Source organism: Mustela erminea, chromosome 11, assembly GCF_009829155.1.
Source record: "Mustela erminea isolate mMusErm1 chromosome 11, mMusErm1.Pri, whole genome shotgun sequence".
Lineage (NCBI taxonomy): Eukaryota > Metazoa > Chordata > Mammalia > Carnivora > Mustelidae > Mustela > Mustela erminea.
Genome location: NC_045624.1, coordinates 67,752,384 through 67,770,129, shown reverse-complemented (window position 1 = coordinate 67,770,129; position 17,746 = coordinate 67,752,384). Strand labels below are relative to the sequence as shown.

Genomic DNA, 17,746 nt, shown 5'->3' with positions numbered 1-17,746 from the left:
ACATGTCTGCACTGCCTTAGTGCTGTTCTGATTTTCTTCGTGCTCTTCTCTCTGCCTCGATTAATGCTGCCTATTTCACAGAGTAGGCACCGAGGGCCAGGGAGCAGGGGCTAGAGAACACTCAGCAAAATCTGTGGCTGTCAGCTTGTGCCTAAGGGATGTTCTGGTGACACTGACTGGACTCCACCAAGTCACACAGAAACAACAATGATCAAAGCAACACAATTAGAAAGAGAAACCAGAGGCTTTGGGATACATGGTCAGGCTCCTACAAGGAAAACTAACCCATTTCTTGGAGAAATGTATTAGAAACCAAAGTCAAGCTTTTAGCTTTTCAAACAAAGATCTCTAATTTGTTGGGGACAATGTAATAGAACTTAGGAAAAAGCAGTTGAGGATTTTGTACTGGAATATGAATATTTAAAAAAAGGAGAGGAAGTCAGATGATTATGTGGCTTCAAGATGATTAGGAGGCCACAGGAAGAAGACATGATGTGAAATTAGAAACCTCCCTGTGACACCGAAGAGTAAGGCCATGGGAAGCCGCAGGTGGGTTTTCCCAAGAAGGAATACTCCCTCCTGTCCTGAAATCATGACAACAAATCCTGCATCTGTGTGACAACACATGTCTCGTAAGGGGTGCAACACGTTTAAGATGTCTGAAAACACTCCTGATCCCTGAGAAGAAAAACGGCCTGATGAAAACACAAGTGAGCAAACAAACAAAAAGAACAAAGCTAAGGAAAAACCGAAGATGCACTGTGAACCACCACGGGAAAAATGGGTCAGGAAGACATATTTTTCCTACCTGGAATCAGACAATGTTGTCAAGTAATTTACACATGTTAGAATGAAGATCAGACCATGAAAGAGGTCACGGGTTTCTGATTATCTGAGAAAAGGGAGAAGGAAAAGCCAAGGAAGAAAGAAAACCTGTGGGGGCACGGGCTTAAAAATAAATGATGGTAAAACCACAAAAGTCCCGAGGAGGTGTTGGTGTCCCAGCCTCTCCTGGCATCTGCTCGCCTGCTCAGGCATCTCCCTGCAGCAAATCCCTCTCAGGCATCGGGAATTGCAGGCATCAAAGCCCAACTCCCCAGGAGAGCTAAAGTTGCAAAAGGTTGGAGAAAAAGACTTCTTCCACTGCCCCCCCTTCCTTCCCCACTACTTTCTTCAGGTCCACCGCACAAAGGCAGGTGCCAATTTGTAAGGCTGCCTCCGGCAACACCTGACCTGTGGCTCCTGCACAATGAAAAGGGAAGCAGGATGTGAAAAAAGGCTTTCAAAGTTCCAACAGTGAGAATTTTTCTCTCCACTGTGAGTACCCACTCTGCAGTCCCACATCACGTCACGGAACCTGTCGGACTTGAAATCCACTTGCTCCATGCCTCAGCTCTCCGAAGTGCTCAGGGACAACATTCCGTGCTGCCCAAGAGCCTGCGTCAGCAACACCGAAATCACTACTCTGGCCATTAAAAAATTAATCAATTACAAAGTGTGTGCCACCTTAAATAAATCTTTAAATGTTCTTGCCCTATAGGAAAATCCCCACATTTTCCTGCCTTACATCTTTCTCACTGGTTCTCTGGGCAACTCTGCCCTCAAGATGCTCTCTGGTCAGCCCTACATTTCCTCTCTACACACAGTAAAATCACTTGGGGGAAAATTCATAAACACAAAATGCAATAATCGAATCTCTTGGTATTTATTAAAGCACTTCTCCAAAGAGGGAAAAAAAAATTTTTTTTAATGTTCTTTTTAACAAAAGGCCCACTAATAACAGGAATGAGAAAAGGCATCTGAGGGGAGACCTATATATAAATAAACTAGAATCAAAACTCAAACTAGTTTACTTCTCCACCCTGGCTCCATTCATTCTGTATCAATCTAAGGCCTCTTGTCATCGTTCTCTCTTCGGAGTCTAGGCCAACTTCTACAAGGCTTCGTCTCACTTAACCTCCGGTTAATCATCCACTGTCAGCATGGGCCACTCAGGCTCAGGGACGCTGGCCACAGTATTGCTGTGGCCAAAGAATTATGTTTTCTGCTTCACACTTTTTTTTTTTTTTTTGATGTGGACACTGGGGAAAGCCCAAGGGAGCTTAATCAGTTCTTAAGTTGCTAGAAGCATCCACTCAAGTTTACTCCGGCAGCTCTGTCAGGCATGAAATTGTCAAAAGAACACAACAGGATTTGTCTCTCTCTCTCTCTCTCTCTCTCTGCTATCTCCAAAGGCTCTTTTTTTTCCCTTTAAAGCTCTGCATCTTGGATGGTATCACACCTACCCAATCAATCTGAGGAACAAAAAACAAGCCTCAAGAATGACTGCTGATAAAGGAGTTGGGGCAGTGCAGTCTTTTTGCATGCTAATTCTTGCTTATGCGAGCTGTACCTGCAACCACAGCTCCAAACAGAGTATTTCTCATACAGGGGAAGGTAATTACACTCACAAAGGCACCTCTGTGTCAGGGCCGGGCACCAGGAGCCAGCAGGTCTGGGAGACGGAGGCTCAACAGAGACTCCTGCAGTGAATGCACATTGTCTGGCAGGGGGTAAAATGCCAGACGGAGGGACCTGCAGCATTCAAGACAACAGTGGTGCACCTTGTCTGGGGACGTTATTTAATGCTTCTGGCACCTGTAGTCAGAGCCACCCCTCCTTTCCTACCTTACAGGTTTAGAATTTATTTGGCATGTATAATTGTATATTTTGATCCTGGAGCTACAAACAATGGGCAGCATGTCAGGTCTTGATCCTTAGCATTCCTCTTGGTTTCTCCCCAGTGAGTTAACCCTTGTATACACAGCCTGGCAGCACCTCTCCTGCCCAGTCAAGGGAGAGTGAGGCCCACGTGCCTGGGATTTGAACAGGGTGAGTTTCAGTATCTTGTGGAGAAAAAGCACTGGTGCCAAGACCCGTTATGAGATTGTGTCACTGGTGTTAAAACCAAATGACCCAGCCAACAACTGGAGACTTGATATCGGTGACACTGAAATTACTTCAATTTGAATATGAAATATCAAAACCTATTATTTAGTTTCTTTAGTCTGGGGACTTTCAGGATACTGGCTTCTCCTTAATTTCATTGCAATTCTAACCAAAGCATCTTGGAGACTCAAGGGTTTTTTCTTTTTTTGTTGTTTTGTTTTTGGTAGGAAATGCCACTCCTGTGTGGGTTCTAGTTCTCTACTGTTCTATTGTATGCTGCTTTGCCATCAAGTATGCTCACATTTAGACAGGCTAGAAATTCAGGAAGTGGCACAGAGTTTTATTACATGGAATTGTAGTCTCTGAGCATGTCGCCTTCACAAAGCTAATCTATAAAACATGTCCCACCTTTTCAGTTTTCCTTTCCTTTCCTTTCTTGCCTTCTTTCTTCTGACATCTCCCCACTATCTATTTGCAAGGTTCAGACTGTTTTTACTCTAAGCGTTTCTACCCTGGAAATCTTAATATATGTATTTACTGTCTTTGTTATCTCCTTCCTCCTGTGTAATACATGCATTTTATACAACTTACATTATAAGCAACCCCCCCCATCTTATTGTCAGGTACTTTAATTCTAGCTTTAAAAATATGAACAACTGTAATTACCATCACACATATATTTAAATTCACACAATGCTATTTAGACTAAACATATACCACTCTTTGCTCCTCATTCCTTGCTACGTCTCCAAACTGTCATCTGAATCACTTTCCTTCTACTTAAAGTACATTCTAGAATTTCCTTTAGTAAGGGCCTGTTTGTGGTATGCATTTTCAGTTTTGCTAGTCTAAACAATGTCTTTATTTTATCCCTGTTCCTGGAAGACACTTGCACCGAGTATAGAATTCTAAGTTGAAAGGTTTTTCCTCCACACACTGAAAACACTGTGCTGATGTCTGGCTTTTACTATTCTGGGTTTTTAAGTTGGTTGTCAGTTCAACCATTCTCCTTTGGGGGCACCTGCTGTTCCTTCTGGCCATCTATGGACTTCCCGGAAGTCTTGGTATTCAGCAGTGTCACTGTGACATCTTAATCTGGATTATTTTTATTTATCCCACTTGCAATTTGTTGTGCTTCTGAATCTAAGGACTGATAGCTTTTTAATGGTTCTGGGGAATTTTTAGATATCATCTCTCCTTTCCTTCTGGTTTCCTTTTATACTTATGAGATCAGCTCATACTTTCCTCTGTCTCAATCTCTCTGTTCTGAGTCATTCCCTTATGTTCTAGTTCACTAATTCTCTCTTCAGCTATGTTTAGTCTGTTCTTAAAGCCAGAATTTTGAAATGTTTGGTTTTAAAGTTTAATCATTATAAATATTTCATCCCTTTTAATCTTTTAAAACAAATACAAACATTCATTTTATATTTCTGATAATTTTGAAATTTAAATCTTTGTAGGTTTAAAAAGCTGCCTGTTGTAGGTTTAAAAAGCTGCTATCTCTTCTTAAAGTCCCTTGTTTCCTTGTGTGACTTGAGATTTTAGACTATGAGCTGTTCCTTTTCCTTGGAATAATATCTGTGGAAACTCTGAGGTCTGGGCTGAAGGTGGGCTTTATTTATTTATTTATTTATTTATTTTAAATTCTAGTTATTGTTGACATACAGTTCAATATTGGTTTCAGGAGTGGAGTTCAGGAGTTCATCATTTACATATAATGCCCACTGTTCATCCTAACAGGTGTGAAGGTGGGCTCCTTTCAAGAGAACTTGTGTTTGGGGGCCCCTGAGTGGCTCAGTGAGTTAAGTCTCTGCCTTTGGCTTGGGTCAAGGTCTCAGGGTCCTGGGATCAAGTCCTGCATCAGGCTCTCTGCTCAGCAGTGAGCCTGCTTCCCCCTCTCTTTCTCTGCCCGCCTCTCTACCTACTTGTGATCTGTCAAATAAATAAAATCTTTAAAAAAAGTAAAAAAGAGGGGCACCTGGGTAGTTCAGTGGGTTGAGGCTTCTGCCTTCGGCTCAGTCATGATCTCAGAGTCCTGGGATCGAGCCCCACATTGGGCTCTCTGCTCAGCAGGAAGCCTGCTTCCTCCTCTCTCTCTGCCTGCCTCTCTGCCTACTTGTAATCTCTGTCAAATAAATAAATAAAGTCTTAAAAAAAATTTTAAAAAAATTAAAATAAAAAAGAGAGAACTTGTGTTTGTTTCTGTCAGGTACCTAGGGGTACTACCAATTCAAGACTTTGCCAGCTTGAGAGTTTTTTTAATCACCCAAGAAATAGAAATTTAACAATGCAAACCCATATGAGACAAGCTTAGAATTCCAAATTATTACCAAGAGTGGGTCTTCCCCTCTCTCTTCTCTCTCCCTCCAGAACCAAAGCAATTTTCCTTATAGTCCAGAGCGGTAAAAGAGAGCATTTTAATTATACCCTTACACAGAAGGGTTGGCTTACAATTATAACCCTTTGAAGTCCAGCTTTATGGAAGAGGAATTTCTTTAGGACCAGGAATTAGATACGGCAAGAGTAGTCCCTAAAGTAGAGACGTGAAGGATGCACTCAGTCACGGGACTGCTCAACAAGCTCAGCACCTGACAGTAAGTGCCTTGCTTGCCCACCTGAGTTATACCCTTTTCTTTTAGACTTAGCACTCTGGGCAGTTATGTGGCTGTCCCCTGGGACATCAAGAATTAATACTCAAGTTCAGGTGTTTGGCAAATGCCTTGAAGGCCAAAGCCAGCCAGCCTTAGGGTTCTGCTTATCTCACCTAAATTTTGGCTTGATACTCCTGACTAGCTTATGAATCTGAAAAGGCTTTTACAAAATACACTAAAGTATATTACCCAACATTTTTTATTGTTTTCAATGGGGTGATCAGCTCAAACATCCTATCTGCCAATGGTCAGAAACCCTATGAGGAGAACCTACTGCCTTAAAGAGATGTTCAAGCTGGCTTGCTCTTGATACATTCCTTTGACAAGTTTCCTTCAAAATGTGCAATATTATACACATAACACCCCCTGATAATTCCTTTTTCACTTTTTCTCCTTGACATACACTCAATGGAGGCCATCTCTCTTGCACTGTCAACCACTACGGCTGATCACCTAGTCAAGCCTGGTTATCATCCTCATGTTCCACCTTTCTACATGCAACTAACTTCTTGAAGAAAATGACTTTTCAGAGAAGAAGCAGACTGTATTAAAAAAACAAAAAACAAAGAACAGTCAAAATGTACCATCTCTGGGATATCTGGATGGCTCAGCTGGTTAAGCATCTGCCTTCAGCTCAGGTCATGATGACTGGGCCTGGGACTGAGTCCCACATAGGCCTCCTTGCTGGGGCGGGGGGCGGGGAGGGGGAAGAAGTCTGCTTCTCCCTCTGCCTGCTACTCTCCCTGACAAACAAATATATTTTTTTAAAGTACCATCTTAATATGGATCTATATCTGAATTCTGCCACTTCCTACCAATGGCAGGACACTGTTGGAACAAGAATACAGGCTTTGCGAGTCAGAAACCTGAGCTCAGATCACTGCCCTGCCACTTAGCTATACATTCTCAGTATTTCTGTACCTCAAATTCCTCATCTATTAAATGTAACTTCTTAGTGACATGAGAATTTAGATCCAATGACTAGCATAAAGTACTCAGTATAATACTTAGCAAAAGGAACTTCAATAAAAGGTGATGATATAAAGGTCATTACCATTAGCAATGAAAAGCACACTGTCCTGTTGCAGCAGAAAATAGAAATAGCTAATATAGTCTTTAAACAACTTGCTGCTGAAGTATTACTACTAGATGGTTTCACACCTGAATCACAGTAGAGTTTTCTATTTATCAGGCTAAGAGCCAATCTTTAATTTGGCAAAACACCTAATCCTAGGTTTGTACTGGTTTGCTAAATTGATCAGACCCCAAAGGGGAATTTTTGAGTGTCACACAGTGTATCTCCTTAACTTTACAGTCAATAAACATTTTTTTTTAAGATTTTATTTATTTCACAGAGATCACAAGTAGGCAGAGAGGCAGGGAGAGAGACAGAGAGGAGGAAGCAGGCTCCCCGCTGAGCAGAGAGCCTGATGTGGAGCTGCATCCCAGGACCCTGAGATCATGACCTGTGCCCCTGACAGGTGCCCCTGTCATATACTCTTTTATATCTGAATTTTCTACTTTTAAAAACTAGTTTGCCTACTAAAAAAAACATGGGGCAGCTTCATGGCTCAACTGGTTGTGACCAACTCTTAATTTCAGCTCAGGTCATGACCTCAGGGTTATAAGACTGAGTCCCATGTTGGGCTCTGCACTGGGCATAGAGCCTGCCTGGGATTCTCTCTCACCCTCTGTTCTCCACACCCTCTTTTCCTCTTTTAAAAAACAAAACAACAACAACAACAACAACAACAACCCAAAAAACCTTTATGGCACTAATTATTAAAGAACTATGGCAACATGGTTATATTCTATCCCCTCCCCGAGCACTGGTCACTTTGAAGGCAATGATAGCATATTCATCCTTGTAACTCCAGCTCCTAGTACAGTGTCAGCCCTCAAAAAATATTTGGTGAACAAATGGAAAAATGATTTTAAAAAATGAATAATTTTCCAGTATTTTTTATTTTCTTTATGAAGTTTAAAATTTTTAATTCCAATACAGTTAACATATAGTGTTAGCTTCAGGTGTACAATGCAGTCATTTTCTAATATTTTTAAGAACATTTTCGAGTCCTCTTTTCAGCACATTTAACTCCCTTGGGTAGTGTTTTATAAAAACAGTATTTTTCAGGGCACCTGGGTGGCTCAGTGGGTTAAGCTGCTGCCTTCGGCTCAGGTCATGATCTCAGAGTCCTGGGATTGAGTCCCGCATTGGGCTCTCTGCTCAGCAGGGAGACTGCTTCCTCCTCTCTCTCTGCCTGCCTCTCTGTCTACTTGTGATCTCTCTCTGTCAAATAAATAAATAAAATCTTTAAAAAAACAAAACAAAACAGTATTTTTCAAGGTTCCTCCTTTTATTTCCTATTATTTCCTATTTTATTTCCTATTTTATTTTATTAGGAAATAGGAAATAAAATATTTTATTTCCTATTTATTTCCTATAAATTTATTTTATTTCTTATTTTATTTTATTTCCTATTTATTTTATTTCCTATTTTATTTTTATTTATTTCCTATATTTCCTATTTTATTTATTTATTAAATAAAATAAATGAATATAATAGGAAATAAATTTTATTTCCTATTCCAAAGTCCAAAGAAGCATGCCTGACCTAGACACAGCTGTTGACCACACATCATCAGAAACTACCCAGGACTGGGGCAGAGTGGCAGGAACCACGTATTTCTACAAGGTTATCCATTAGTTGACATCCCATAATTTAAAATTAATAATAACACATCATACAAACTATGAGCTAGTTTCTAATTTATGTCCTTCACATGCATTATTTTCGTAAATCCCGACAACAACCCTGTGAACATGTGCACAACTAGACTCTCCTCTTTGATGCACCTAGAACACAGAGACAGGAAGATAGAAAGTCTTTTTCTTTCCAGGTTTTTTTTTTTTTCATTAAGGCAACCTTTAAGCATAATACGGATAATATCATATTACTTCCAGTATTATTCTCAAATTCTCACCATATTAGATACAAAACCTGGACCCCTTGAGGTATTTGACATCCTCTTCCGAACTTCAAAAATTCGGCCTTTTAAATAAGATGTCCAAAATGTGCATATCCGTGGAGGGTATTTTTGACAAAGCCATCAGGAAGGCACACCAACAGCTATCACTTGGAACAGCAAAAGCAATACGGCCCTGCTGCCAGGTTACCTGGGGCTTTTGGTACAACATATGAGATTCCTGGTTGCTACGCTGCTTAACATTTAAAAAAATAAAGGGCCCTTTTGCCTCACAAGGGATAAAATAACTTTAATTTCTACAATTTAAAGAGCTGACAGAAGATCTAACATGTTCTTAGTCTAAAAAAACAAAACAGAGCAAAGCGGAGTCCTTCTCCCAGGATAGCCACCGTATACAAATAGCACTGGTTACAAAAAACCATCAGCAAGGGGCACCTGGGTGGCTCAGTGGGTTAAAGCCTCTGCCTTCAGCTCAGGTCATGATCTCAGGGTCCTGGGATCAAGCCCCGCATCGGGCTCTCTGCTCCACAGGGAGCCTGCTTCCTCCTCTCTCTCTCTGCCTACCTCTCTGTCTACTGGTGATCTCTGTCTGCCAAATAAATAAATAAAATCTTTAAAAAAAAAAAAAAAAAAAAAAAAAACCAACAGCAAGAGCAGCTACCTGCCCGGGCCTCAGCCAAGCCAAGTTCACAATGCTTAGCGCTGTCTCAACTCTCTCCACTTCCACTCTCACTGTCAATGACGACCCCAAACCTGCCAGCTATGGCTCCCTGTCTGCGCTCAGTATATAACTCTGTGGTCAAACTTCCCCCAACCAGCCAGCATGTGCTCTCTCCTATCTGTCTCAACAGACCTTTATGTGATAGCTCAGGTTTCAAAGAAAGAGAGACTGGACTGAGTTAGCAACCCAGTCTCCTACTTACTTAAAACGTCTGTGACCTTAGACAAATTACCCAAACCCATCAAGACTTCTTTGCCTCGGTGGTAACTTGGGAGCTTAAAAAAACCCAAAAAAAACAAAAAAACCTCCAAAAAAAACCCCCACAAAAAACACTACTAACTGCCTCCTTGACTGTAGTATGAATTAAATGACACGACATAATATAGAGCTTGAAGCACAGGGCCTGGCACAGGTAAGCGCTCAGTCACACGACCTCCAGTGAGTGTCTGTGCCATTATGCACCGACATGCATTCTCTCTTTCTCTCTCCCAAGCCTGGGCTCTGTCTCTACTGCCTCTCCTGAAATCCTAGCACCATATTCGATCTTGCTATCTTCAGATGCTTCAAATCCTTCTGTCTCTAGAGACTCTTTTTCCTGTCTATAGTTAGCTCTAGTTCTCATAACAAAATTGAAAAAGGCAACGAATCTCTCAACCTCCTCTCTCCTGAACATCCTTCCACTCCTTTTCTTCAAGTTGCTGTACTCTTTTTCTTCTTTTCTTTCACAGTAAAATCTTTAAGCTGAGTGGTCTGTAGCTGCTAATATTTTCTCATATAGGTTTCTACTTCTGCCATTCTACTTAAATTGATTTTTTAAAAATAACTGCTGACCTCCATCTTTAAGTTCAAAGACCTTTTTTCTTGGGCTTTATCCTGTCTGGTCTCTGTTGCACTTAATACCACTCACTGCTACCCACCTCCTCTGTACTTTATCCCTCCACCAACTCCTACTAACAACAGTTCATTTCAGTTTTCCACCTGAGAGCTGCTTCTAGTTTTTTCCATCCATTCTTCTTTTTGCCACCTAGATGCGGGTGGTCTCCACGTTGCATCACTGGAGTCCCATCGGCTTGGAGATATTACCCACTCTCCTAGTTTCACACATGCATATGACCCTTAAAAGAGCCTTTCGGGTCCCCAGCCCTCTGACAAGGTCTGACACGGCTTTGGTTTTATACTCAGAAAGGCAGGGCAGGGCAAACACCACACAGGGAGTCAGGAGACAGGCTCTTATAGCCCTACCCCTGCCTACTAAGTCACCTGGGTAAAACCAAGATTTTTGGGCTTCTCATCTCAATTAGAAAGGTAACACAAGATAGAAGGTCTTGTGAAGTTTCTGCAGCTTCTTAAATATCAGAAAATTCTAAAGTTTACTGTATCCAGGTGCTCAAGCCAGAAACCTGGAAGTCATCTTTTAATCTTTATTTTTCACTTTGCCACACTTTCCAAGAATTTATGAGATGGATTCTCAAGCATCGTTCAAATATATCCCCTCTCTCACTGAAAATAAAACTTGATACATATATATATATATATATTTGTATCTATCTATCTATATATGGCAAACATATCTAAATTTTAAACTGATAAAAAACAAAAAACCCCAAACATACCCCCTCTATCCCTCTATCTCCACCATCATTTCCCACCATCCCCAGCCTAGATCCTCCTAACAAGCCACCCACCTTCAATCTTAAGCTCCTACGTGGCATGTCCATACTGAAACTGAATTATCCTTCTTCAAACACTATCCTGATCACACCTTTTGTCTTTGCCTTCCACTGGTGAAAAATGACTCCTCCTTTAAGGCTACCTCCCCTTCGGAAAGCCTTTCTGTCCTTGCCACTGAGTCAGCCCCAATTCCCCAGGGACCACGTCTTACACTCCCTGACAGCCCTTCCCAACTGCACACATGCTGTATTCCAAGGATCTTTTTACCTGTCTGACTGCTCCATGTGATGGTGAACTTCTTAGAAAACCATGCATTTTTGTTTGTATCCCCAGTGCCCAGTGCAGAGCTTGCTAGATGAAGGAATGGAAGACTCCAGAAATGCGAAATCAAGCTTTCAATCAGATACTTTCTTTACATTTGATGTCCCTGGTACCATAATCTTTGGTCACTACTTGCCATTTCACTCACTTTCTGCGCTCTAATATCCTTGTTTGTAACTTGGGAACACCTGGTTTTTGCTTGCCATTCATTTGCTCAACAAGTATTTATCAAATGTCTATTTATGTGCCACAAACAGTTACAAACAGCAGTGAAAAAGCTAGCTCTCTGTTATCAGAGTATACTCTAGATGAGCAGACACAAACACACAACCACATCTACAACCAGCAGATGGTACTGGGTTCCCTGAACAGAACTGGAAGACGGCACTAGGGACAATGAGCGACCTGGCTGTTTTTCCGAGCAAGCCTCTGCTGACCTAAGATGTGAAGGGAAGAAACCTTCAGGCAGAGGGAGTGAACTTGGAATACCTGAATAAAAGAAAGGCAGCCAGTGTAGCTAGAAGAGGATGGCACAAAATGGAGGGTGGAGAAGACGGGGCCACCGGGGAGGAGCTGGGACTCTATTCTAAGTGCAGCAGGAACCTGCTAGATGGTTTTCCATCAGGGACCCCAGTTTCTGTAGGGCACACTTATTTCTCATTTCCTCTGGTTTCTGCTCAAATATCATCTCATCTGAGAGGCTCCATGGATCACCCTATTAAAATGTATCCCCCCACTACCACATCCCACCCTGCCTTGGCCCTTCTCCACTCACCTGCCTCCTTTCCCTTCTGATGTCAGAGATGTGCAAGGTTTTTTCATTTTTTATTTATTTATTTATTTTTTAGTAGAGCTGACACAATTATTACATTCGTTTCAGGTGTACAACACAGTGATTCAACGTCTCTGTATATGCTGAGCTCACCTGAAGTGTGGCTACCAGAGGTCACCACACAACCCTACTGCAGGGTCACGGACTCAATTCCTTATGCTGTGACTTTTATCCCTGCAGCTGATTTGCTCCATAACTAGAAGCTGTACCTCCCCCTCTTCTTCACCCATTTTGCCCATCCCTCCGCCTCCCCAAAAAACAAAAATCTGTTTTCTTCAAGGGTGACTTTTTCTGAGCAGGGAAGGGACTCCTCACCTACCAGTCAGCTTTCATCAGAAGTATGTTGATTGCATTCCCAATCAATTAATCTGATTACACTTTAAACAGATCAATTCTGGGGACAACAGATTTAGGGAAGTCAAGAATCAAAATGAGTAAGCCCATGAGGAGGCTTTCACAGAGGCCCAGAGGAAAGACAAATGTGGGAGGTAGGGGTGAGAATCAGCAATGGAGAGGCTGTAAAACCATGAAGTGGCCCTCGGTGTTAGAAAATTCGCAGGGCACCACTGTCCCCAAGGGCACAACGGGTGGGGCCATGAACTCATAAAAATATTTTTAAAAACGTTATTCTTTTTTTTAAGTTTTTGTTTATTTGACAGACAGAGATCACAAGTAGGCAGAGAGGCAGGCAGCGAGTGGGGGGAAGCAGGCTCCCTGCTGATCAGGGAGCCCAATGTGGCCAGGATCCCAGGACCCTGGGATCATGACCTGAGCCGAAGACAGAGGCTTTAACCCACTAAGCCACGCGGGCGTCCCAAAATAGATATTTTTTAAACTACTAAATTGAGTAATTATTCTTATGTACTCCTATTTTATCAAGCTCAATTTGCTAAACTGTTGTAATCTAACAAAATCTACTAACACTAAAACAATGCATATGCCCCTTGACCTAAAAATTTTAATTGCTGGGAACTTATCACTTGTATATACTCATAAAAATATGTCAAAATATCTCGCAGGGATATTCACCTTGCTGTTGCTGGCAATACCCACAAACTGGAAACAACATGAACACCTATCAACAGGAAACCGCTTAAAAAAACTCTAGAAAAAATTCTACACAGCTCTTATATAAAATGAGGAAAGAGCTTTAAGGTAAATTGTGTGCATTTCAAACTCACATAACATTGTGTGTCAACTATAGTTCAATTAAAAAAAAAGAAATACTGTGTATTTAGAAATACTCTATTTGCATTAAAACACACACACACACACACACACACACAGAGCACTGATATTGATCCAGTATGTGATACACAGAGAGAAAAAGAGAGGAAGAAAGAATTGAGAAATATTGATGTAAACAGAAAGGTTTTCTTTTCTGAAGGGTATGTAACGAAGACTGGTTATCCTCTGAAAAGAGGAGGAAACGGGGAGTAGTAGAGAGAGAATCTTTCTCACATGCGTTCCTGAATTATTTTTTTTGCAATGTGAACTTGTATTTTAACTTTTAGAACACACAAACAACATCTGGAGACAACTAGCAGACGAAATAGAAATGTACCCGATATATCATTACTTGCTTTCTGATTTTATGGCCAGTAGCTCCAACAGCTCATTCACGTACACTCCGTGAACGAACAGACATACGCGACATGCACGCATGCCTATGAAAACTGTGTCTGAACACTGCTGAATGCAGTGGGACAAACGCTTTTGGTTAGAACACAGCAGACGCACAGCCCACATCCCGAGGTAACCACTTTCCAGGATACAGCTGATGCGTAACTCATGATTAAACAATCAGAAAGCAGCTGCCAATAATGCTTGCTGCCCTGGCTGTCAGTGCCTCACGGGCCTCACAGACCTCACTGTCCTCAGAAAAAGACAGAAATTGGTCCACTGCTTAAGGAAGCATCTTTGTAGCCTCTATCAGCCATGTTCCCATTTAATGTGAAATGAGGTTTCTTTCTCTTCCTACAGTGTAATCCATTCCCTTATCAAAGCTCTCTGTTGCCTCCTATGGAAAAGGCACCATCCAAGAGAAGAGGGATCAGAAGATGGATACCACCTCCTCTTCCAGGACAGAATGTATTTAATTTATTTTACTTATGCTCCAGCGGCTTATGCAGTTAAACAAAATTATGTAGACCTCATACATTCTTAAGAAAGGTAGTGTATGGTGCAGGTTTTGTTAAAAACAAACACCCCCCCCCCCAAAACAGCAAAACCAACTACATTATATTCAAGTAGCTCCTGCAGGGGCAGTTAATTATCCTGCCTTGACTTCAATCACCCACCTAGTCTGCACAGCGACTCCATCTTTTAATGTTACCAAAAGAGGGGGGGCTTTGTTTGCAGAGTTCACTGTATCTGCTCTAAACTATTTCTAACCTCAGGAATGTGAAATGTTTACCACAGCCACTTTTTTTTTTCAGTTGTAAATGTATTTTTAAAGCAAATATTCTAATTACCATTTACTGGGAAGTCACAGAATAGCTGGGCATTTTGCAAGTCAATTCAGGAGAAAAATAGGAAGACAGGTTAAGTCCAATTTAGGTGAGGTTAAACAGCAGGCCTAACCACACAGACCGAGCCACTCACTGAGCACTCCCCTGGGTCCCACATTGTCATGTTAACGACAGCAAACAGAAGACCCAAGGGCAGGAGAATGAAGATCACCAGTCCGCACTAAGACCAGGACACCAGTTCTCCCTCTCCCTTTTTAAAGACCCACTGGCAGGGAAGCATACAAGTTCTAAAGTATCAGGTCACTCCGGGTCAGGTGCATTTTTCTACCCAATGATGAGGAGAAACAGAAAAACCTTTATTACTGAAAAGCGCTATCCTGAAACAAAATCACATTAAACCATACAGAAATGCAAAAGCTGTGATGCCTGGACAAGGATGGCTCTTGAATTGCTAAATGACTTCTGATCAGGGAGGGCTGGGGGACGGTGAGTGGGGCCGGAGGAGAGCCAGTCCCCAGAAACAAAACTGCGGGATACTGTAACGGAGGATCCCGCTGACGGAGCTGAAAGGTGAACTCCGCTGAGTGAGGTCTAGACTCCGTCTTAGCCGATGGAGCCGATGACACCCATGACCTGCAAAAAGGATGAGACTGCCAACTCACTCTCCTGCACAGAAATCAAGTTTCCCGAAGCTCAAGGTGGTGGTGACCTCACTTGGTAATTACCACTACACCAAAAGCGGCGTTTTCTAAGACGGCACCAAGCCCTGTGGAATGCCTCTGAACTAGATTAAACCACCGGGCTAGTAATTAAACCAACTTTATATGGGAGAGATCTCTTGCTCAAACTTGAGCGGTCCTGCTCATTTCAGGAAAGCAACTGCAGCACGGAAGTGGAAACAAGCCACCTCGGAGCCCCAGCGTCAGCACAGACGCCGTCCTCAGCAGCCTCTGCCCTCCTAACTGCTCCTTCCCAGGGGCTGGAGAGGGGATTTCGGTTTGGAAATGCCGTGAAGGTGGAAAGGGCTCGCTCTCAGTCTTGTATCATTTGCAGGTAGTTTAACAGTCTCCGTTTCTGTGTCATCAAACAAGTTTTTACCATTTTATCTTTCGAGACATTTCGATAGCAGTCATTGCCATAGCGCCTAAGTGCTTTCCCCCCAGACAGCCTGCTGAAAGACGGCGTGGTGTCTTGTCAGAATGACGCGCTGCCACATTGTGTTACAGTCTGCAAGGAGCCTAAAAATTTACAAAAGATGATTTTTCTTCAAATTTATCAATGCTATGCTTCGTGATAATACAGCAACGAGTTCCTTTGCGGCTGGATAATAATTTGGTAGATGAAATGGCTCTAACAGTGTTCTCCGCGGCACAATCACACACTGAGCATTTGAAGTGCTACTTAAAAAACCAGCACATTTGTTCCTAAACACCACACATGCCTAAATATAAAGCAAGGTTTCCCCTAGGTCCCCAGAAAAGAAGGGGTCACATTATATTCAATTCTAACAAGTCTCGGATCAGGGGGTACTTTTCCAATCCCTTCACCCTGAGAAGTACAGAGTAGCATTCCGGGAAGGGCAAATTTGCTCGAAACAACGTCAGCTCTTACTAAACTAACACTGGGTGCCTCCCAACATCACCTGCAAAGCTTGAGTTTTTAAAAAAAGGGTGAAAAACTCTTCCTGGGAGTCGGATATCACAAATGCTGTGCTGGATGTCAAAACCAGGCACTGGAAGTTCACTCTCAAAAGCAGTTAGCGGTTGTTACACGATGGGACCAGGTATGTCCACTAAGGGTGAACCGGGGAGAGGAGAAAAGAAACAACTATCCTAATGTTTTGTGTCTGTAGGATAAAACTTCCAGGGATGACCATGCACACAGAGCCCGAAAGTGCTTCACCTTGCCAGCGTGAGATACAAATGGACACAGTGCCCTCCGTGAGACCACGTGAATGGCTGATTCAAAAAGCGGTGATCAAAACACTGATTCAAAATTTTTACAAAGAGTTTGCACAGAATATTTCTTGATACCTATGTACAGAAAAGAGTAATACCAATTTTTCTATGATGGGATTTTGTATATTTATGGGGAAATCAATGACCACCATTTTCTGGGAACATCTGACTTCAGGTTTACTTATTCCTGAAGCTTTATTTAGTCAAGTTGGCCACGGAAAACATTTTTTAAACCTTCTTACTGAAAAATGGTAAACACCTTATGTTTGATAACGCCTTAGAGCTGTGCATATATGGAGCTAATTCTAACAGATTCCAATTCAACTTTTTGGTAGAGGATTGTGAATAACAAATATCAAGAACTTTCTGAAAGCCCAGTTTTTGTCATTATTCCAAAAATGTTTTCTAAATGAAAAATACATACGGACAGGGCCGGAATGTACAGGACCAGGAAATAAATTCCCCATCTGGTACAGGCTTTTCCTGGAACTCAGTGCTCAGCCTGTCTTCCGAGAAACGGCACCCTGTGATTCATCTAATCCTTCATAGAGGGCAGCACTGGGAACTAGGGTTTTGCACCAGTAACAAAACCAAAAGTTCCCTGCCATTGATGCTGTAAGGAGCTACGCAGCTGGGCGCCATTCACCTCACAGTCAACCGTGATCAGTGTATTCTGAGGATGGCTTTTTGACACCGGGCGTGAAGGTGCCCTATGGGCCCCAATGAAATGTCTTCTCCAGGTACCAAAATGTGAGGAATCGATTTCATGCCGAGGAGAAGTTTACTTACATAGTTTGCTCCATTTGCTAATTTAGAAGTTGAACACGGAACTAATAATTGACTAAAAGGAAAGTTACCTTGTAGATCCCGAAGAACCCCAGGTCCCTTACGACAGACAGGGCACTGACTCGGGGACCAGTGGTGATCTCTCCAGCCACTTGCAAACGGATCTTGACGATTTCCAAAGGATTTGTGAAAATGACCTGGGAGCCTCCTGCCTAAAAGAGAGAAAAAGTAAAGATTTAGGACCAAAGAAGGGTAAGGGTAAGATGGGTTAGGAAGAGTGGAGGCATTATCCTTCACGGAGTGCAGAATATTCTATCTTCAAGAGTCTATAGTTTCACAATTAAGACAGTGACGAGTCTGATCAAAAATACAGCTATTGCCAAGGAGACTTGGGGTACTGAGATCCTATTTCCCTCACT

General features: G+C 42.1%; 1 protein-coding gene across 6 annotated transcripts in view; it reads right to left on the bottom strand.

The window, feature by feature from the left end:
- The window catches only part of SLC25A13 (solute carrier family 25 member 13), a 181,831-nt gene that overhangs the window by 17,267 nt on the left and 146,818 nt on the right, over positions 1 to 17,746 (bottom strand). For 5 of the 6 annotated variants that reach the window (XM_032304864.1, XM_032304865.1, XM_032304866.1 and 2 more), the window contains one exon: positions 17,399 to 17,539. The exons of the other annotated variant lie outside the window; for it this stretch is intronic. In XM_032304864.1, coding sequence (XP_032160755.1) covers positions 17,399 to 17,539 — 141 coding nt within the window. The remainder of the gene's footprint in view (positions 1 to 17,398; positions 17,540 to 17,746) is intronic. 6 annotated transcript variants of the gene reach the window in all.